Source organism: Solea solea, chromosome 1 (genome assembly GCF_958295425.1).
Source record: "Solea solea chromosome 1, fSolSol10.1, whole genome shotgun sequence".
Taxonomy (NCBI): Eukaryota; Metazoa; Chordata; class Actinopteri; order Pleuronectiformes; family Soleidae; genus Solea; species Solea solea.
In genome coordinates, this window is record NC_081134.1 from 16,502,777 (window position 1) to 16,525,948 (window position 23,172).

The window sequence follows — 23,172 nt, forward strand, 5'->3', positions numbered from 1 at the left end:
CTATCAGCTGAGATTGTCACAGCACCCCCCGCAACCCTCCGGTGGATGATAAAGTGCTAGATAATGGATGGACAAGGTTGTTAATGTGCACATTCAGAAATAAGTCGCATGTTTTGCATGCTTATGTTTCCTGTGTTGTTTTTATTTCTGATCAATTTACAAAGTCTTAGTGTCGCTGTAAAATAGTATTTGGTAACTGATTTGTGAATCATTTAACAAATGTTTACTGATGCTGTGTGAGAGTGATGACATTTGGAAATCGAATAAATTAAGATAAGATAAGATAACTTTTATTTATCTCACAGTGGAGAGAAAACGGCGTTACAGCAGCTCAACAATAGATAATAAACAAACAAATAAACAATATACAAGTAAGTAATACAAGTCAGTCAGTCAGTCATCATCTACCGCTTTATCCTCAACCAGAGGGTCGCGGGGGGTGCTGTGCCAATCTCAGCTACATCGGGCGATAGGCGGGGTACACCCTGGACAGTTCGCCAGTCCATCGCAGGGCCACACACAGATAGAGACAAACAACCATTCACTCTCACACTCACTCCTATGGTCAATTTGGAGTGTCCAATTTACCTATCCCCACATTGCATGTTTTTGGACTGTGGGAGGAAGCCTGAGTACCCGGAGAGAACCCACGCACACACGGGGAGAACATGCAAACTCCATGCAGAAAGGCCCTTGTTCCAACCGGGGCTCGAACCCGGGTCTTCTCGCTGCAAGGCGAGAGTGCTAACCACTACACCACCGTGTGGCCCTAAGTAATACAAGTAAGAAAGTAATTATTTACATTTACATATATATATATAAATATACATATGTAATAAGGTGCAGTTTCTCTCGGTAGTAAAAAATATACAATGAATGTAAACATGGCGTTATGGCAGACCAAAAATGAAACGTGATAACAACAGGGACATAAACATCGTTATAATATTTATACACTGTTGTAGAGTCGTATTGCAGTTGGAATTAATGACCTACAGAGGCGCTCTGTCCTGCACTTAAGGTGCATCAGTCTCTGACTGAAGGAGCTGCATAAGGCCCCAACAGTCTTGTGTAGAGGGTGTGAGGCGTTGTCCATGATGGCCGATAGTTTGGCCAGGGCCCTCCTCTCATGGATGACCTGAATGGAGTCCAAAGGACAGCCACAGACCGAGCCGGCTTTCTTTATGATTCGGTTCAGTCTGTTTTTGTCCCGCACAGAACACCCCCCTCCCAAACACACCACAGCAAACAGGGCTACTGACGCGACCACAGTGTCATAGAATGTCCTCAGTAGTTTCCTGCACACCCCAAAGTGTGTTTCTCAACAAATATTCATGATTGTATATTATAGTGGACATTCTTAATTGATCGTAGGTGTGAGAGTGGATGGTTGTTTGTCTCTATGTGGCACATGACACACTATGACAGCTGAGACTGGCACAGCGCCACTGCGACACTCATGTGGTGGATAAAGCAGTAGAAGACGAGTGAGTGAGTGAGTATATTAATGGGCTACTCAACGTTAGAGGAGGCCCTTGAGAAGAAGCTGGCCAAATACCAGGGGCTTCTGGAAGAGTGCAGGAGACAGGGAGGAGGAGAGGAGGAGGGTAGCCTTTGGGAATGTTATGGAGCAGCAGGGAGAGCTTCCAGGTGGCTGTGGATTAAGAGGGACGTGATCTGTGGCCAAATACTGCTTGGACGCAAGTCAGGGCTTGAGCAACCCTGCTACATCACCGATGATGTGTCCCAGAGCATCCATAGGATGCATCTTTCACCAGACACCCGTATGACCTGATGGCTGGCCCAGGATTGTCTTGTTGAAGTGACACATATCTTGATATTTATCAGTGACATTCTATGTGCTTTTCACATAAATCCTGAACAAGTTACTACGTTAGAAATGTGAATTTAATGGTTAATCTCTGAAAATCTGTTCATTAGATATTTTATAATAAGCCTCTTTATATATATGTATATATATATACATATATACATACATATATATACATATATATATTAAGTATATAATATAATTTAATTTACATCAATTGTATTTATTTCTGTAGACAGCATATACACTCCTGATCAAAAAAGACCGGTTGAAAAATTGCAAGAATTTACATTTTGCACTGTTGGATCTTAAAAAGGTTCTAAGTAGTGCTTCAAAATGCAAAAAGAAGAAATGGGAGTGAGACAAAAAAAAAACTTTGAGTAAGCAATTTATTGCAAACAACCATTAAACTGAAATAAGCTGTTCATCAGCTGATCAAAAGTTTAAGCCCGCAGCCTTTAAAAGCCTTACTCTTCACAAAAATGTGGATTCAGTGCCATTTTCTGTCCACACTGTCATGACCTCCTGATGGCAAAGGCAAAAAAGCTTTCTCTCTTTGAACGCGGTCGGATTGTTGAGCTGCATCAGCAAGGCCTCTCGCAGCGTGCCATTGCTGCTGAGGTTGGACTCAGTAAGACAGTCATTTTAAACTTCTTAAAAGATCCTGAGGGTTATGGAACAAAAAAGTCAAGTGGTAGACCCAAAAACATTTCGCCGGCCCTGAGCCGGAGGATCCAAATGGCTGTCCGTCAAGACACGGGACGATCCTCGGCCCAAATTAAGCTCGTCACTGGTGCCAACTGCAGTCCCATAACCATTAGATGGCATCTGTGAGTGAAAGGGTTTAAGAAGAAAAAACGTCTTCAAAGTTCTCATCTCCTTCAACGGCACTTTTAAAGGCTGCGGGCTTAAACTTTTGATCAGCCGATGAACAGCCTATTTCAATTTAATGATTGTTTGCAATAAATTGCTTACTCAATGTTTTTTTTTGTCTCACTCCCATTTCTTCTTTTTGCATTTTGAAGCCCTACTTAGAACCTTCTTAAGATCCAACAGTGCAAAATGTCAATTCTTGCAGTGTATATAGCTCCCTCTCTTCCTCTTTTATGATGTTCTCTACTTTTAGTCTTGTCTTTGCACATAAATCTTGAATGAAAGCTTCTTAAATGCAATTTCAGGTGTCATAGTATATTTACACAGACAGTTACTTGTCTGTTAGGTGCCTCTAAATATGCGTCTTTCTCAGTAGAAGTTTTGTTTTGCTTGTTATTACAGAACAATCAACTAAATTTTCTCTTAAATCTAGGGTTGCAAACTAATGACTAATAAATGACTAATACATTTTTTTTTAAAACAATCAATTAATCAAGAAAATAATTCACAGATGAATCAATTATGAGTTGTTTGGTTCGTAACATTTCCGAAAATGTTGAAAAATCAATGTTACTCAAACGTTCAAATGTTGAGGTTGTCAAAAATCACACAAACCCTCAAACTGATTAATTGATTATCAAAATAGTTTCCCAATTCATTTTGTAATCGATTATCAATTGATCGATCATTGCAGCCCTGCATTAGACAGTCATCCAAAGAGACATGAACAGCACTAAACTTTTGTGTCTGTCAAATTCTGTGATCTTGGAATTTGAATTGGAATTAAGTGACTGAAAGTTGGTCACATATTGTAGAGCTGTCAATGACTCATAACTCATACAACTATTATTGTATGGGACAGGCTGGCATGTATGTCTGTTCACTCTTTCTCTGTTGAAAATGAATTAAAAAAGAGAATCACAGAAAATAAAGGGGGCGTGATATCCTGGCAAACTTGGTCAACCAATGGCCATAATCAAAGTAAGGCTTTGAAAAAGATATATCACCCTAAACAAACGCATAGTTTAGCCACCTGTTGCATCAAAGGCCCAGAGGATGAGGAGCATATTAGAATGAGGCAATATGATATTTGACCAGCAGAGGGAGTGCACTTACTACTTACACAAAGATGTTACCTTAAACAGCTACTTCATAGTTTTGCACACTTCTCATTCCATTCAAGCCTTTATTATATTGCTGTTGATTTATAGTGAACTATCTCAATAAATATATCGACAGCAATTTTTTCATGTTCTTTTTTTTTAAAGTTCCTTGCTGATTCTTCTTGTTCAGACTATCAGCAGGACAAAAGGTCTCAGATCAACATAAATCCCATCGCTAATCAATGCCAATTGACATTTCACAGAAGAGCGATGAGGTGAATTTCATTATATTATTTATACATTTTGGGACATTTTCATACAAACAGTTGATTGTAATGTGAAAATCTTATTAGACTGAAAAAGTCATGGGAGCCTCTAGGGGGAGCTGAAGCGCCAGCAGATTAAGCCACCCACGTTGAGCCACTCTTCGATCTGCGTACTGCAGCCATGTGCAATTGGCCACCTACGTCCGCTGGATAAAATTGGGACACGGCTAGTAAGTATCAAGAAAGAAAGAAAGAAAGAAAGAAAGAAAGAAAATAAATTAATGTCGTAATATACCTTCAGTTTGTTGGTATTAAAAACTATTTTGTAGTATTTTAATTAAGCTACTGTCGTGTAGTCTTAGCTTTGACAGCTAACTTGTTAGCAGAGATTTATAGTGTGACTGGCTTTGATGCTAAATGGGAGCTAACAGTAGCACCTGTTGTTCGTCATTGCCCGCGTTAAACACATTCAAAAAACATTTCGCAAGGACATTTATGAAATCTCGATATTTAACAGAGGAGTCAGATGTTTTTAGTGACAGACCACTGAAAGTCACGATCATGAGCAACAGGCCACATCACAACCCCTTCCGCTGTATTTCAGTTCAGTCAGTAATAATGTTGCATGTCGACCTTTAGGGACACAGTTATGTAGTATTTCTAGTCAGCTTGAGTTAGTTAAGTAGGTACATACATAGACATTGTGACACAACTGTTAACAGTTATTTGAAGAAGAAATATAAAGTTTTATTGGTAAAATGAATATGATGACACAGTACTCATTGTATGAAGTAGTGATGAACAATTTTTTTCATAATTGATTAAGCTGTTGATTATTTTCTTTTTAATTTTCCCCAAACCTCAAAAGTGGTGATATTATCAAATCTCAGTCACTCAAAACAACTAGCTGGTTAACAAAATAGTTGTGAATTAATGTAGTTATTGCATAATCATCAAATGTGTTGCAGCCGAAGTATACAATTAATCTTGTTTTACCAATGTTATTTCATATGGTGCGCATTGTAAACACTACATCAAGCAGGGTACCTGGTGATCTGTTTGCTTTAATTACATTTTCGGTTTACAGGCTGTGATCACAGAAGGTGAAACCCCAGAAGCAATTGTCACCACATTTGTAAGCCACGCCCACATTTTACTCTCTGAGTTTCTGTTGTGTGAGTGCGACAGAAATGGCTGCAGCAACAATTTCTGTCCAGCAAGAGGATTTTTGTTGTTCGGTGTGCCTGGATGTTTTGAGCGACCCTGTGACGATTCCCTGTGGACACAGTTATTGTTTGGGCTGTATTCAAGACCACTGGAATGGAGTCCAGCAGAAGGGCCAGCACAGCTGCCCTCAGTGCAGGCAGGTGTTTAATCCAAGACCTGTGCTGAAAAGGAACACTGTTCTGGCTGAATTGGTGGAAAAGTTTATGAAATCTCAAGATGCAGCCCAGCACTTCACCAAACCTGTTGAGGTGAAATGCAGTGTTTGCAAAGGGGTAAAATGCAAAGCTGTGAAGTCCTGCTGTGCATGTTCCGAGTCGTACTGTGTCTCACACTTGAAAGTCCATGAAAAGCGCTTTCGTGGAAAGGCACATAAACTCATCCCAGCTTCGCATGAGCTGAGAGAGAAGCTGTGCCCACAGAGCCCTGACACAGTCTCAGTGGCAGCCGAGGGAACAACACAAAACGTGAGTTTTTTTCTTATTAGACTTTATTCTAAATATTTATTAATTTCAGTTTTATGTTTCCAATCTGTTTATGAAGAGCTTCACTTGCAGGTGGAGTAATAAAGTGACTTGAGCAATAAATTTGTCATGTCATTTTCATAGACCTCCTTTATAATATCCATGAAATCTGAATACTCTGTGAAATGATTCATTCTGCAGCTCTGGTCTGGTTCAGAAACTATCCTGTTTGGTTTCATTTTCTTAGGTTTCGTTTTCTCATAAAATGCCTTCCCCCTTAAAAGAAAGAAAACAAATCGAATAATCACTCACAGCTGAGCTGCATTATCTTTGGCTGCATGTCAAGATGAGATAGTTCCCCTGTTTTTGTAATACTTAAGATGAAGAAAATATTGTGCCATATTAAATATTTGACAGGATTAGTGTTTTTTCTGTCGGCACACTCTGCGTCACCTGGTCTCATATAAAACACATTGGATAAAAAAAGCCTTGTCTTCTGTTAAACCATATAATCTGACGCAACGCTCCTAAACTCGACATACCACCCCCAGTGTGTGCTCACACCCAATATATTAATTACTGTAATTTCTGACATGGTTTGACAGCATATCTTAAGAACTAGTTCAGAGAAACCCTAAATAAATCAGGTTGTCAAAAACAAAACAACATACTGCATAGCTGAGATTTCCTCAGCTATGCTTCTCCAATTTCCATCACAAGTTAACATCCACATAGTGTTAGAGACAGAACAGTTTGTCTGACGTTTGAGTGAACACTAACAGGATAAAATATGAATACAGGAAGAGATTAACTATGAATACTATTATGTGTAAAGTAGTTTCCAAAGAAGGCAGCATCACAAACAGGTTTATATAAAGTAACATGTTTTTATTTGCCATGTTATATGTGAATAACTCAAAAGGTGTAGACTGTAAGGAATAAAATCTCCTGTTGTCTCTGTTCAGATGGACGCACTATTCAAACTCCTCAGTCAGTACAGACTGGGGTCCTACCACACTCCATTTCTTCAGATAGGCGTAAGCGATGAACAAGATTTCTTGGATAGTGTGACAGATGAAGATCTGCAGAACTTGGGTAAGAGTGCTGACTCACACATGGAAATAGAAATTTTAGTAGGATGGTCTAGGAAAACAGACATGAGCTGCTGGGCATCATCTCATGTTCCGGACGGGGCTGATACACGTAGTCAAACTTGCACTGCAGTCTTTGAGACGGTGCATAAGGGTCAAGATGACCTGTGCTCTCACTCTGCAACCATCTGGGCTTTTTTTCCTTTTATCCAGAGTTCAACAGAAGTGACTGACTGTTTAATTCGCCGCAGTGTTAGTTTGACTCTTGAACTTCAAGTTGGGTTATATAAATAATTAGTTAATTTTCTTTCACAGTCACTCCTATCTCCTATCACAATATTTTACACCAGTGGCATTTGTTTCATATTACTAAGATTTGATAGAATTAGTTATATATTTGTAGGATTCCTCCCATTCCGTTTCAGTCTGTCCTCTATCAGCAGATGCTTAAAATGATCATCTCAGGAATGGGACAAAAAGAAGGTGGTTGAGATTTTCCTAAACACAGACCTGGCGAACATCTTATTTTGTTTTTCTCTCTTCATGTTTACAGGTCTAAGTCAAGTGGAAAAGAATCGCTTTATGGCAATGAAAAGCTTCATTCAAACACGTGGCGCTCCAGATTCCCAAGTTCAAAAAGGGACATCTGTGCAGAAATCATTGGAAGTTTTCTCTCTGCAGTACACATACCCCAAATGTCCTCAACCAAAACACATAAAAGGTGAGCGAAAGACATCTTATAATATGTGTTCTCATTACTTTGGTGATTCCTGTTACATTCCAGCTTGAAGTATGTATCACCCAAGTCAAGTTTTTTTTTTATGAATTTAGGTATAGATCCAGCTCAGGACACAGTTGAAGATCTGATGTCGAGGATCTGTCACCTTGAAAATGTGGGAACGAGCAAAGGAGTCTGTCTCTACACCATTGACGGAATGCCTCTGACAGAAGATCCCTTCTTTAACACATGTGAGACAACAGATTTTATTGTTAAATGCCTTCTGCTTAAGTACGGTTAAGTTACGGTTTTTTAAAAACCCACACCAGCCCATACCTGTGAAGCTCCATAATGGAACCAACTGGCATCTGACTTTCAAAATAAAAGTAATTTTGCCTGGATCAGAGTGATTTATTTTATAATGAACATCTATAACAAATATATTGTTGTTAGTGGCTGCATTTAGTTCATTTGTACCTGTGCCAGAACCTCTGAATTTATGATGCACATGTTACCCAGCCTTTTGTGTCAAAAATATACAGTTTTATTTGAAATGGAAAGGTATCAAATGTTTGTTGTTTGTCTCTAAATACAGGGTCTTTGAAGGACAGGCACATTGAAAATGGAGCCATGATCTATGCCATTTTTACACCAAAGGAAAACCTGAGAGAGGCCCCGCAAATTCCACACCAACAGTTTGTTGAATCCTCTGGAGAAGATCTTATCAGATGCCACATCATGCTCAAGGTGTGTGAGCATTTAGTAAATATAACACATTTAACTGATTATGAAAAAGTTAAGTTGAAGAAAAGTTGTTGGACTCCACCATTGTACCCCTGCTAATTGATGGGTTCCTTATGTTGTTATGTCATGAGTTGTACTTGACAACTTGTCTTTACGTGTGCAATTTATGAACTCTTCAAAATAACATGTGTATTCTAAACATGTGTCTTCCTGTGTTTAGGGCGACTTTGAAGTGATGGTGAACTTACAAAGTGACACTTTAATCATTCTGAAACACAAGCTGGCAGCTGCAAGTGGAATCCCAGCACATGTCCTGCACTACATGTAATCCATTTTTACCAATATAATTATTTTGATCATTGTCATGATGGCACAAATGGTGGTGCAGCAAGATGGTTGCCAGTTTTGACTAAAGGCCTTTCTGTGTGAAAGTTGCATGTTCTCCTCATGAATTGGGTTAACACTGACACTCTAAATGACAGTGAGAGTGAACGGTCATTTGTCTCTGTATGTTGGCCCAGCAAGGGACTGGCTACCTGTCCAGGGTGTACCCCATCTTGGCAGTTGGCACTAGAGCAGTAACTGTGTTCTCTGGTCTGCTTATATTCACAGAGGTCCAAATAATGAAAGTGCACTGCAAAGCTGTGGAATCACTGAAGGGTCAACACTTGCCTTTTCTTTATACACAACAAATGATGATGATGAGTGGGTATACAAGGAGACTTTCTACATTGACGACATTGTGCCTTCAGTCCAACAAACCCGGAAGGGTATCAGCGTGCTCCTGTCTTCAATTTATGCTGTGGTAACCAGTTTTAAATAATGAATTTATATAAAGCTACATAATACTAGTTTGTACTTGCCTTGAATAGGGCTGGGTATCAATCAAAAATGTTCTATACCGGTACCAATCCTGAATGATACTTTCTAGCTTTGTAATATCAGTTCTAAAAAAGAAAATGACATTACACATTACGGTAAAAATCTTGAGTTTTTATTTTTCATCTTTGGCATTTTTAAACTCAAAAGCAAATGTTTTTTACATAAAATGAACAAATTATTTTCAGTGCAAAAAGAACAATTGCAAACAAAGTGACAAGTCATTTCATTGAAGGACCTCACAGAAACTTTTAATCCCATTTTTCCTGCATGCTGCAACCACATGTAACGTCACTGCCAATCATCAGCAGTATTATCAGATCTTGATCATGTGAATGACTCGGGTACCGAAACTTGGAACCAAAAAACATGGCATACTTCGATACCGGGTACTGTCGAAGCCTTTCGGTTGGTACCATAAAAGAACTGAAGCTTGGTACTTAGCCCTAGCCTTGAACAGTCTGCTAGTGACAAATTTCACCCTGTTTTTAAGTGCATCTGTTTGTTTTTCTTTTAGAAACACGGTTTTTCAGGCGTTATTCACAATAAATTGATTGCCTATATAAGACAACTGACTGGATGCAGCCCACTGGCCCAGGGTTTGCATCAGTTAATCTACAGGAATGGAAAGATCACAAGGAACCAGAAGGTAAACTATATACGATTGTTCTTTTTAACTTTCTACCGTCAGTGTCTGTTCTTTTGTACTGTTGTAAAAAAAAAAAAAAGACAACAAAGAACTGGTTTTAAAACAGAAGGAGTTTGGAAACAATACATTGTGTCATGTTAGAGTAAGGATTCTTTGGATGCTAGAATGTGTCACAAACCGAGGAGAATAAAATATAATATGACCTTCACAGTTGAGTGCAAACCTCAATGATACTGCACATGGTCATTATTTTTATCACATTTTATTCACTAGTGCCTATATCTTATTTCTGCGTTGTAGATTTCAGTTGTTGAAGGCTTGTACGTGCTCTTCAGAGAACTTCTACCCGAACTTGGCTCGCGACGAGGAGAAAGAGTTGTCAAGGACATGCATGTCTTTGAGAATTCATTGTGTTGCTGGGCACATCTCATTTCAAAAGCAAAGGTAAGATTGTAGATTAAGTGTAGATATACGCATCTTTCGCCACCTTTCTGTGTGTTAAGGCAAATTTGAGCGATTGGTTGATGTTTTTTTTTTTTTTTTAAATGATCACTTATGATTTAATAGAAACGCTCAACAGAATTTGAGAACTATGCACCAGTCACACTCGTACCCGTAGATGGTGAGCGTTACTGTGAGCCAGTCAGAGTGCCTGGACTTCCTACTGTCTTTGAACGGGCATACGTTCTCCAGAAAATCAAAGGTAAAACTAATGCAAACTAATGTTGTGTCATCATTAAGCATTTCCACATTATTTGAAGAAAATCATGTCATAGGTTTAGAGATATTAGATGCAGGTTGAGAGTTGCTTATCATGTTTATAAACAAAGTTATAACAGATGTATTTAGAAAAACGATATGGAAAATTCTCTAGCTTTAGTTAAGAATGGTGTGTTTATGGCTTGGTTTCATTTTAATGACCTTTGGTTCAGGTGGGGAGAAAATTCCAAACTGCACAGAAAAGATTTTGCAAGAAGGATCATTAGTAAGGGCCATTGACATCGAGAAGCTCTTGCTCAGCCTACCTCCATCCATCAAGATATATCATCTCTGGATTTATCAGGAAAAGATTAGTCAGAAGTATGTACTTTTAAGGTTTCACTTTAAAGTAATCAGTTGATATTCTTTTTTGTTGCTGGTTATTGTACTATTGTTGACATTCAATCACTGTTTGATTTCTTAGTTATAAGAATATATAGTGGATGTTCAACAATAATTCCAGTAATTGCTCATCACATATTTTGCTTCACATACAGTATTGGGCTTCAAGGTTTTTCAATGAATTCTCTTAACTTGATGTATCGTGGTCAACGCGTACAAGGTGTACTCAAGCTTTAAATATCACTAATCTCAATAATTACACAACAGCTTTCAGCTCAACATTCAGAAGACTTTTGGAAAAATGGTCGAGGAATTGAAAACTTTCCCTGTTCTCAATGTGACTCCACCTCTTCACCTGAAGAGTCTCGGATGGGATAATGTTGGGCTTGTTCTGCTGAGTGAAGGTACTTTATTAGATAACTAGTTTAACAATAGTTGTGTACGCACCATGATACTGTTTTGCCGTGTTCATGGTCTTACTGGCTTCTGTTTTGTGCTTGTCTTTTTGATAGACAACCTTGGAGTTTATCTGGGTAAAAACAAGGGATCCCTAGATGTGATCAACGTGCATGATTGCCTGGATGGTAAAGCGAAAACGGTGGATGTGAATGTACTGGCCGCCATGTGAGTATCTGAAACTCACATCTTCTGTACATACAACCATTGTAATATTCATCAGTATACAATTCAAAACTATTTTCAGATTTTACTACTTGAATTAATTTTTTGATTGACATATGTGTTATTGACGCAATCCGTCACACCATTATATTGTTTGGTGTTGGGATACTTTCTCTTTCTCGAATTAAAACATGTTTTATATTTAACACAGGACTGGTGACCAGAGAGCTGATGGATCATTTATCACATCTCGGACTCCAAAGGAAGCCATACTGGTGATAATTCTCAACAATGTGTAGAAACAAACAATTCAGTAAATACATCAGCATGTCGTATGAATGTACTAAATTCAGTAGCATTTCAGGGTAAAAAAAACAACTTTGTGCTGTGCACCATGGTGTGCATGCAGTATTCTTTAGGAAATGGTCCGGACTGATGTGTTCAATTTGGGGCACATTCACAGCGAATCCTTATTCTTAACTGTCACTAGGTACTGATAGATACAAGCTCATCCATGGAAGAGGAGTGCTACGGGAATGCAGGAATAAAGAAAATAAATGCTGTGAAGGAGCTCTTTGACAACTTCGCATCCAGAAGCATGGCGTATGATTTCCATCATGTCATTGGCCTTGTGAAGTTTGACGCAATGGTGAAAACTCTCCACACATTTACGGAAAATCTGGAAAAGTTCAAGGTACTCTTAAGTGTTCACGACATGCTCCGTTCTTTAACGCATAAGCATCCTGAGCAATGTTTCTTGCAATTTTTACTGTTGTAATCTACCTTAAATGCTAATTATAGGTACACATCCGTAATCTTGAGCCAAATGGATGCACTCTGCTGTACGATGCCCTACGCCGCGGGCTGTTGGAGTTGCAGAAGGTCAAGGAGAAGTTTCCCGATTGTCGACTTCGCATCATGTGCCTCACTGATGGAATTGATTCTGGGTAAATATCCCTTCATTCTGTAACTGTTGAATTACAGAAACAAACAGTTGGTTCATCTTTAGTTAATCAGGGGTTGAGTAATATGCATTTGTATTTGCCAGCCAGCTAATTTTGTTATCCAGTTCACTGTGTAATCTGCTTTTAGTAGTTGGTATAACTGTTTACATTTCAATACATGCCTGATAATTGCAGGTTGATGCTGGTCATTTGGCTAAAGATAATATTGTTTGCACACAGCTGAGGTCATGATCTAGCTATGTTCTGCGTGTTCTTGTAGATCCTCAATAGAGCCAGTTGCCATAACAGAGAAACTGCTGAACTCCAACATCGTTGTGGATTCAATCCTTCTCGGAAACGTGGAGAACAATATGCTGCATGGAATCAGCAATGCAACAGGTGAGCTTTTAATCTTGGTAAATACAATTTAATCAAATTTTGTACGAAAGTGCTGTGTCATACTGTGAATTTTGAGACAGATTTTAATTTGATTACACAGCAAAGACAAAAGTTCTAAATGAATTATGGTTTTTCAAATGCCATGATGCAACATCTGTTTCAGATTAGCACCAGGGTAGTCTGTTTTTATTTCTGTATATTTAAAGAAATATAGTAAATTCTCTATCACTCAGACATTTATCTATCAAACCTACATTTATTCTTCTAGGTGGTTGCTGTTTCAAACCACAGACGACCAAAGAGGGTTTGAAGCTGTTTGAGGTAGAGACCGTTCTTTCTTTGGAGCAGAGGAAACCCAAGAAAAAACTTGATGCATCATCTCTCAGTGAGGTTTGTGGAAGTAATTATGTTTAAGAATGCCATTGACATTGAATGCATCACAAAAGCGCAAGCTTATAGTTTTATCATGTGCTTGCTTTCTTGTTTTATAGCACATTTTAACAGGCATCTTTTCAACTCACGGGTATGATGAATATCCAGAGACGTCCTTGCCAAATCAGTTAAAGACCAAAGTGATCGGGACAGAGAGGTAAGGGATAGGAACATCCTCTGGAGGGTCAAACTGAACCTTATCAAGCCCATCTGTTCATGAACATTCTAACATCCTGCATGCTTCTGCGTGAAATATGACATTTATTCCTGTACATCAAGTTCCTGCAGCAGTCTTTATTTTCATTATCACTCTGTTAAATGTCAAATAATTTGAACGTAAATACCCCTTACAACCTTTAGCCCAAGGTGTAACGTCTTGCTTTTTCCAGCTAACAAAACAGAAAACAGATAAGTATTTGAATCAGAAAAGTGACAATGATTTGTCAATGCTTTTGCAGCAGGATTATGATTTATCCTGCTATCACTCCTATCACTACCACCTCAAGTCAAAGAGAGTAAAGTGTTGACCAGAGATTATTTTTACCCCAAAAAATAAAGCGTATATCAAGATTGTTGCGTCTTTCTGTTAATGATAGAAGGCTTTTAATGGAGGTTTCCATCATGTGTTAAGCATTTTTTCCTCCAAATAGTGCTCTGAAAAAGAAGCTGCGGGAGTCGAAGAACGAGCGTTTAATGGAGAAGGACAGACGTATCCTTGAGGAGCTGAAGAGCCTGCACTGTGATCCACATCCCTTCTTCAGAGTCTTTACATCAGAATCGGACTTTAGTAAGTGAGATGTCTCCATTATTTCGCCTTCCAAAAACTGGAATTTTTGAAAACTCACTTTTTCATTTACCAGTTCATTATTAAATTGCACTCATCAGTCCTGACTGGGGTGGTTTATGTCTAGCCACCTTTCACTGCTGCAGCCCAGAAAATCAACACTTGTCTGAAAAATTAGGCACTTTTAACATTACTCTTTATCTTTTCAGCATTTTGGAGGATTCTCATGCAGGGCCCTCCTGACACACCGTATGAGAAAGGGGCATTTGAGCTGTACTGTCAGTTTGGTCCTGATTATCCAGTGAAGCCTCCACTTTTTCGCTTTGTCACACAAGTATCCTGCCAAAATATGAACAAATGGAAAGTTGTTACCAGCCACAACAGCACTGCTGCCATTGTTTTCATCTTGTGCATCAAAGAGACTCATAGAGGCAAAGTATTTATGTCTGTCTGAACAGATTTTGTCACATGATAGTATCACAAGGGTGCAATGGTCAAAGATGTACTGGTGTGTAGTTGAGATCAAAAAAGAGGCCTAGTTTTAAAATGGTGTCCAACCAAAATGTGCCAAGTCAAACCACTGTACAATAATGTGTACTAACATAAAAAGGTGTCACGATGACAAGATGGTCATTGTAGTTGTATATGAGGTCAACTGATATGATTGTGGATGGTTTCATTTTTTTTTTGGTTGCACATTTTCCTTAACACAGCTTGACAGGTGTACCACTGCAATGTCAACAGTGTGGGCCGTATCTGCCACAGCATATTTGACCGCAGCTACAATGCCAACATTACCATGAAAGAGATCTTTGACGCCGTGTATGGACTCCTCATCGTCCCTGAGCCTGACGACCCACTGGACAGGTTGTCAATGCACATATATTTAGAAATAATATCACTTGGTTTTACATGGTCAGGTTATAACTGGAAAGTTCCTATGCTGCATTTATTTCTTCACCTTGTATAGTCAGTACTTTTAGCATGCATCACTTCCTGATGTATCTGGACACATCATCAATAACATAACCTGTGGTCAGTGGATGTTTGTGGTCTTTGACTTATCACACACCCTTGCCCAGGTGACACAGCCACCTCAATGCAACATTGGCTATATCAGTGACCAAGTAAGTTGGTTGTCCTTCTCTTGCTGGCCCCTGTGATGTCCAGCATGTTCAAGGCTCTGCATCTATTTCTCTGACAGTCTTGCACCAGCTTGGAGTACTTTGCCCTCTTTCTTTCATTGTCTTCTTTGGGCTCAGTAAGTTCTAGGAGAATGACCTGCTTGGATGCTTCAGATATTAGCACAACAGTCGGCCTCAGTGCTGTGTGGGAACATCAATCGTTTCCCAAGATCAACTTTCAGCTAGCAGGCTGGGAGAAGTGGCTCTGGCAGCTGATGCCTGCATCTCTGCTCAGCTCTGAGTAAAGTGATGGCCTTCTTCTCTGTACAGAAGCACTTGCAGTGGCTTCATGTCTGTTTATATGATTGAATGGTGTAGAGCAGTGGTCCCCAACCACCGGGCCGTGGATCAATTGGTACCGGGCCGCACAAGAAATAATTAATAATTTCCGTTTTATTTATTATCCAAGTATGAGCAATCTTTTATTTTGAAAAACCTTTTATTTTGAAAAATGACCGGATTCTCTCGGTTACATCTGTGCGCCAAACTTTAACGCACAAGCTAGCAAAATGAGTAAGAAACAGACGTCTTTGGAAAGTTTCTTTGCGAAGGGGAAAAGGCCCAGTGAAGAGACAGAAGAAGAGCCTACGACTTCCAAGAAAAAGAAAGCTTTTAACAGACAATACCAGGAGAGCTACTTGAAATATGGATTTATTGCGGCAGGTGATTCCCACATACCAAGCCCGCTCTGCATAATATGCGGCGACCGGCTTGCTAATGAGGCAATGAAGCCTTCAAAATTGCTTCGCCACTTAGAGACCATTATGGTGAGTTAAAATTTTCATGCACTTTATATTCGTTTTTGTGGCGTATCGGTATCTTATTTTGCAGGCATGTTTAAACGTTACCATAGCAACTAGAGTTAGAGAGCGTTAGAGCAGTGGTCGAGAAGAGGAGAGCTTGTGAGTCTTAGCGCGCACACAAACATGCAGAAGCGTGATCTGACGCTTCAAACTTTATTTCAGCTGTTTATTATTATTAATAATAATAATAATAATAATAATAATAATAAATAATAATAATATATTACAATATAAACAGCCCCCCCCCCCCGGGCCGCGGTAAAATTGTCAAGCGTTGACCGGTCTTGGTGATAAAAAGGTTGGGGACCACTGGTGTAGAGTATCACCTTTTGCTCTAGTAAATCCGATTTTACTGTAGGTATCTCACTTTGTATCAGGTACTTCAGTCATGGTTCAGTTGAAAAACCTTGTACATACATAACCTACATGTTTGCAATGCCATACACTCAGTGATATGTTTTTTTTTTTACTTTTATTTTGGAAGCATTTTGGCTGAGGAGTTCCTGACAAACCATGAGATGTACGAAATAGAGGCCAAGAGACACACACAGCAAACTGCAGGAAATTCGCTGGATGACATGGAGAAGGTAGATGAACTAACGTGCTTCAACTGTGACGAGTTACCAACTCACTGAATATTGTCTTGCAAGTTTTTTTTTGTTCACACACCAACACATCTTGTCTGTTTCAATATGAAGACACTGGTGGATCCTGTGCCACAGTTCATACCGCAACATCTAATGTGTCCACTCACCAAGAAGATGTTCGTCGATCCTGTGAAAACTGTATATGGCACAGTGTACGAACGCAAAGCCATCGAGGAGCACCTCAAACTGTGAGTTAATTTGCCATAGAATAATGATAAAAGTGCACATTTCACTTTTATCTTTACTCTATAACTACAATGAAAACAGATTCAGTGAATGTATGTGGTGCTCTTCATTTACTTCATCTGGTTGTCTGACGGTAAATATTGTGCCTCTTACTGCTTCAGTAAACTACTCCCAATATTTGCTTAACCACAGTGGATGATGTTTATGCAGCACAGAGGGCTTATATTATAATATTGCTAGAACAAGGGCCCAAACTGAGATGGCATATGGCTTCCTCAAATTAGGTTTCAGTACCTTCACCATGTGAGGGTTGCCTTTTGATGAAACCATTTACTCAATCATGTTGTGTCACTCCTAATGTGTATGTGTATCCATGACAAAGGGAAGCCAAATTGGGAAGAAAATAACAGGTTCATATTCTGGGTTAGAGTCATGCTTACGGGTCCAGTTCCCTCTTTGTCCCCTCTTTTATTTTGAGGTTCAAATCCACTTCTTCAGCTTGTTTCTTTTTCAATTTTATCTTTACATCTGCCAGCTCAGTTTGTCTGTTTTAGATGCTGCATGCAACCCCCTTTTCTTTAACAGCCGGGCTCACAGTATCTTCTCTTGCAGACACCTGTATGACCCGATGGCTGGTCCAGGACATGACCTTGACCTTACCTATGTAACAACAGACTGGGACATGAAGAAAATGGTGAAGGATCATCGATCCCGTCAAATTCAGTGAAGCTGTGGAGGAAAAGTTGCTGTTACACCCCAAGTTTGCTATAAGTTTTTTTTGTTTGTTTTCTACCAAAGTTCATTTTAATTTGCATTGGAAGTTTGGTCTACACACCTTGGTAATTTTTATTGATATTGTGCTTTTCACATTATTCCTTAACAAGTTGCTAAATTAGAAATGTAAATTTGCACTCGGAACAGTAAAAAAGTAAATCTAAAAATTGAAGTTAATGGAAATAATTATATATCATCTAGTACAGACATAGCTAACATGGTTTATTTGTTGTGTACAAAACCTTTTTTGATTCCACTGAGAGTTCTTTATCATTGTGTCTTTCCTATTCCACTGGATTTAAATTAATAAGAATTGTGTTCAATGTTAAAATGTGTTGCGGGAATGTTTGTTTTTCTGGCCTGAATTATTATAACCGTTCACTGAAGGTAAACTGTGAATTTTTACCTGATTTCTTTTCTGAAGTTTTGAAAATAAAGCTTTTATAGTGCATAGTCTGAGGTACTTATTTATAATAAAAATTGCAATAACTTCCAGATAACAGGAAGGAATCTTGTAATGCCCGGTGCAATACTGCCCCCCACAGTTCAAAGTCCCGAACACAGTCCGAAGTTCTTGTCAATCACAGTTTTCAGGAAGTAGTCGCTTAACTTCAAAATAAAAGTCCTCTGTTTCTAAACATTGAAATTAGCGTGTCGCTGATTTACTTGTAACCCGAGAGGGTACAAATTGAGCTCATATAATATTAATTCTGCTACTTTAAATTAAATGTGCCTCTTCACGTTGATTTTGCCACAAAAACGTCGGCGGCCTAATTCGTTTTATTTTGAAGATGAACCGGAAGCGTATAAAATGTCTTTAACCATGTGAGCTTCTCGCGTCGCCTGTCGTGTCGTGCGGCGACGACTCACCGAGCACAGTCCAGTCTGCAGACTTAAGTGGAAAAAGCAGGAATAAGCAGGTGAGTTTAAATGATTTTTTACCTCGAGACGTTGTGTATTTTGAGCAGTTTTCAGTTTGACTTGGTTCGCTGTGACTTGAGGCTGGGAACGGTGGTGTTTTACTACTAAACTTAAACAGGTACTGTATGCTAACTTAAATAATATTGCAGTAGTTTGAGCCCTTGTTTTGAATGTTGGCGTTTTCCAACTTCGGTAGTATTTTCTAATCAAATAACTGTTAGCGTTTTGTTCAGAGAGGTTTATCCTGATTTTCCTGCACAACCTGTTTGCCTGCAAACTACTTGCCTGAGATATCTTGAAATACTTTTTTCAAGTCAAGAAAGTCGAGTGCCTAATGGTTTCAAAACTAAAATGGAGCCATTTCGATGTCTAAATCTGAGCCTGTCTAAATGTGCAACGTATGCCCTTTTAAACTTATTTAAAGAAGTTTTATGCAGGTGTTTTTTTAACTACTCTTGTGACCCCCTGTACAAGAGAAGGTGTAATCAATATTTATTTGCAATTGCACAAACGTTGTTCAAATGTTTTACCTTAGATGTTTATTGGTGTGTTTGGGGTGGGGTTTCTTGTTGATTTGTGTCCATGGAAACACAATTTATGGGGATCACTCAGGAGCAAAAACACATTTAATTATGTGCTACATTTATCATGACAATTAACCAAAATCAACTGTTTTGGGAATGTTTTATCGGCTACAGTGTGCAGTCCTAACATCTAATTACCTACATAGATTCAAATACAAGCCACCATTAGGTAGAAATGGTGAATTTTATCATGTAGAACTACAACTAGACACTAACAACTAGAACTACTATAGGTCAAACCGAGCATCAGATTAAAGAAGAATTTATTAAGGTGACTTTGAATGTGACATAGGTGTCGGTGCCACACAGGCTGAATATTTCAGAAACGGCTGAACTACAAGAATCTCTGTTTTACAAAGGATGTTGTTTTTTAAAAAAAAAGAAAATATTCAGTGAGTGCCAGTTCTATTGGCAAAAATGCCTTTTGATGAAAGGCAACAGTAAGGTTTGCAGATGACAAAGAAAACCACACTGATGAGTGCCACTCCTGCCACTTAATTAGGTGTTGTCATGTGTACCTAATAAACTGGCTAGTGAGTGTTATCTCCTGAGTAAATTAATTCCAGCTTTTGCACAGTTAACTAGTGTCACAGGGATCGGCTGCAACACCTCAATGTAACCAAAAATGATGGCATAGTCGATTAACTGATGTTTGCCTGTTATTTGTCCAACCCAAGGTGTATATGAAGTGAAAAACAATTAAATTCACAATTAAAACAATTAAATTCAGTTGTGAGCAAAATAGATGTTACCTCCTCTGTAACCCAATATATACTGCTCAAGTGGGAGGTAGACTGCTCTTTATATAGGTCCTCTGCCCCTCCCATTCAAACATAAATGATCCAAAAAATCGAAATAATAAACACAAGCATGATTAATATAACAAACAACCCAGATGAAAATAAAGCTAAAATATTTCCCAAATTAACGGTGCCACAATAATTATTGTCTCCGCCTTTTAATAAACAATATTAATAGATACTTAATGGAACTACAAAAAAGTGACGTCACACTAAGCGTCCCGTCATCGTCACCATTTAAGTGCGCCGCTGACATCAACAGTGTTTGGAATGCTGCTGACGCAAACTGAGGATGGGAGTGAAGTAAATTTTAACCAAATTAATGTTAACGGGATGATTATGTAGGAGCGGGAGGTGTGCACCCTTGACGGTCTACAAATGTTGCAGAAAACTGCCAAAAGCAGTTGGGTGTGGCGGCATGTGTGTGTGCGGGCGCTCTTTCAGCGGGTGTGTGTTGGAGTGTGTGCGTCTTCGCGCTCTCTCAGTGGGTGTATGTGCTAACAAGTCGCTCCATCACACTAGGAAAACATCAACAACATTGAAATGTCTAATGTGAGTGCAGAAAGAAATGAAAGAGAAATGCAGACTATTCACATGCAATAACAATAATAACACCACTGCTTCCTGTCTTCCACATAGAGATGTGGTGGCTGCTGTGGGTGCTCGCTGCCTTGCTGGTTCTCTTCTGCAGTCTGGACGTGTGGTACTTCCTACATGTCGCGGCTGTGATCGTCCGTGCCTGGTTCCAGCCTCCAATCTGGGACGTCACGGCAGAGCAGGTCCTTCCAGGCCGCGTCACTCCCCGCGATATCGACATGGGCCACATGAACAATGCCCGTTACCTGCGCCAGTGTGACTTTGCCAGATATTCTCTCTACATACGCAATGGCGTGTGGAAGGCCTTGCGTGCCCTCGGAAGTTCGTTGGTGGTGGGGGCCACCACCATGCGTTACAGGAGGGCTCTGTGTGTAGGAGAGGGGTACGAGCTCCGGAGTCGCATCGTGACGTGGGACGACAAAGCCTTTTACCTCGAGCAGAGATTTGTGTCGACAAAAGACGGGCTGGTGTGTGCCATCATGTACTGCAAGCAGAATGTGATCCGGAGCAGCCCAGACAAGATTATGCAGTACCTCTGTAAAAGGAAGGTAAGAAAGAAAGTTTCAGTACACCTGTAACATTGCATGTTGGTATAATACACCTGGTTGTATGAATTTTTGTTTTTCATGACCAAAGAATGATCTTTTTTATATTTATACCAGCTGAGTCGTCTGTACATAGGCCACCACAAAGGACAAGAGTGAGGTGAGGTGAGGGATATTCAGCTGCAGCGTGCAACTTGAAGGCCACATATCCACATGGAAACATCAGAAACATAAACAATCTCTTCATTTGTCGTTTTGAAAAAGTTTCCCGGACACACGGCATCATTTCAGGAAGTGTCTTCATCCACAGGGAGTTTTTATGTTTCTTCCATAAAGGCAGCTGCCGACAAATCAAGCGAGTCGCAACTTTCTGGATTTATCTTAACTACTTTCTGAGGTGGGGCCACACGGTGGTGTAGTGGTTAGCACTCTCGCCTTGCAGCGAGAAGACCCGGGTTCGAGCCCCGGTTGGAACAAGGGCCTTTCTGCATGGAGTTTGCATGTTCTCCCCGTGTGTGCGTGGGTTCTCTCCGGGTACTCCGGCTTCCTCCCACAGTCCAAAAAAAAAAAAAAACATGCAATGTGGGGATAGGTAAATTGGACACTCCAAATTGACCATAGGAGTGAGTGTGAGAGTGAATGGTTGTTTGTCTCTATCTGTGTGTGGCCCTGCGATGGACTGGCGAACTGTCCAGGGTGTACCCCGCCTATCGCCCGATGTAGCTGAGATTGGCACAGCACCCCCCGCGACCCTCTGATTGAGGATAAAGCGGTAGATGATGACTGACTGACTGACTGACTTTCTGAGGTGGAGTCTGACTGGAGAGGGAGAGAGAGAGGGAGAGAGAGAGGGAGGGAGAGAGAGAGGGAGGGAGAGAGGGAGGGAGAGAGAGAGAGAGAGAGAACACAGTCACAGACAAGAACGAGCTGTGGATGTGCAGTGCAGCTGTCCAGAACAATCACTGATCTGTACTGTTAATTCCAGTGTCTGTGAAAATAGGTTTTGTTTTCTCCTCCCCTTATTTGACGATTCTGTTTCCCACTGTTTCAAAGTCTAAGGCTACGAAAACCAAGCAATATTTTATTTTGAAGTGTTTGTGCACTTATCCAAACATACACATTATGGTTAGTTCATTCCAATTTCTGCCACTTGACTCCTAAATGTTCTATACTGGAGCTTTAATGGACCTGTTGACTATTAAAGAACACTAATGCTTTGCTCTCTGCAGGTGGAATGTCCCGAGTTTCCAGAGGATCTTCAACACTGGGTCAACTTCATCTCTGCCAGCAGCCAGACCCTCAGAGCAGAGAGTGGACTTGAGGAAAAGAATAAATAAGGCTTTGCACAGGCAGCTGTGTTATTGTTAGCCAGGTTATTCAGTAGCGCAGGAGTCAAAGTTGTCTAAGAAACTGTTTGACATTCAATCCACTTGAAAAACACTTTACTCTTTTGATACTGAGCTTTCCTTCCAACCCAACACTGAAGCACTACAACAAACATGTTTTGAACTTTATAAATGCATTGTATGTCTTCACCCTTACATGTGTGTGTATATGACCTCACACACTTTCACTGGGTTTAAAAAGAAGTGATTTTTTTGTGACACTATTTTAATGCAAAAATTGCACTATAATTTGGCTACAAATCAGACAAAAGTGCAATAATAGTGTTTGTTTTTTTAAGGTATTATAAGATGTACAGTAATAATTAAGTTGGTTTAAGTGTCTAATCCGTTATCTTGTCCCTCGGTTTTTTTAGGGCCTGAGCACTGAGTGGTGCGAAGGACTCGTATCAGCGGTGATTATTCTATTTTTTTTTCATCATTATCTTTTACTTGCACTTTGAGCACCTTCTTCGAGGGTTTTACCTTGCATGAAAACTTTGCCAAACTTGGTGTCACATCAGGATGTGTGAAGGTTGCGATCTGAAGGGTGAGGAATTCTAATTAATAACAGTTTCACATTTTGTATTCCCACTAGCCACTCAGACAGGCACCATCCTCACATT

At 39.7% G+C, this 23,172-nt stretch overlaps 2 protein-coding genes across 2 annotated transcripts; both read left to right on the plus strand.

The window, feature by feature from the left end:
* Positions 1-4,198: 4,198 nt before the first annotated feature.
* Positions 4,199-18,166, plus strand: LOC131457473 (uncharacterized). Its single transcript, XM_058626366.1, has 26 exons — positions 4,199-4,303; positions 5,161-5,764; positions 6,727-6,856; positions 7,406-7,573; positions 7,684-7,821; positions 8,166-8,317; positions 8,535-8,638; positions 8,927-9,119; positions 9,711-9,842; positions 10,143-10,286; positions 10,410-10,545; positions 10,775-10,922; positions 11,211-11,347; positions 11,456-11,567; positions 11,776-11,839; positions 12,055-12,258; positions 12,366-12,511; positions 12,789-12,907; positions 13,176-13,297; positions 13,399-13,496; positions 13,990-14,126; positions 14,333-14,457; positions 14,845-14,990; positions 16,595-16,697; positions 16,809-16,945; positions 17,556-18,166. Exons 2-26 carry the CDS (start codon positions 5,264-5,266, stop codon positions 17,668-17,670), a joined length of 3,711 nt encoding a protein of 1,236 aa, XP_058482349.1. The 5' UTR covers positions 4,199-4,303; positions 5,161-5,263; the 3' UTR covers positions 17,671-18,166.
* A 378-nt stretch (positions 18,167-18,544) lies between these two features.
* LOC131457591 (protein THEM6-like) lies at positions 18,545-22,898 on the plus strand. Its single transcript, XM_058626377.1, has 3 exons — positions 18,545-18,637; positions 20,662-21,167; positions 22,394-22,898. The coding sequence occupies exons 2-3, from the start codon at positions 20,664-20,666 to the stop codon at positions 22,499-22,501; spliced, it is 612 nt and encodes a 203-aa protein (XP_058482360.1). The 5' UTR covers positions 18,545-18,637; positions 20,662-20,663; the 3' UTR covers positions 22,502-22,898.
* Positions 22,899-23,172: the final 274 nt, after the last annotated feature.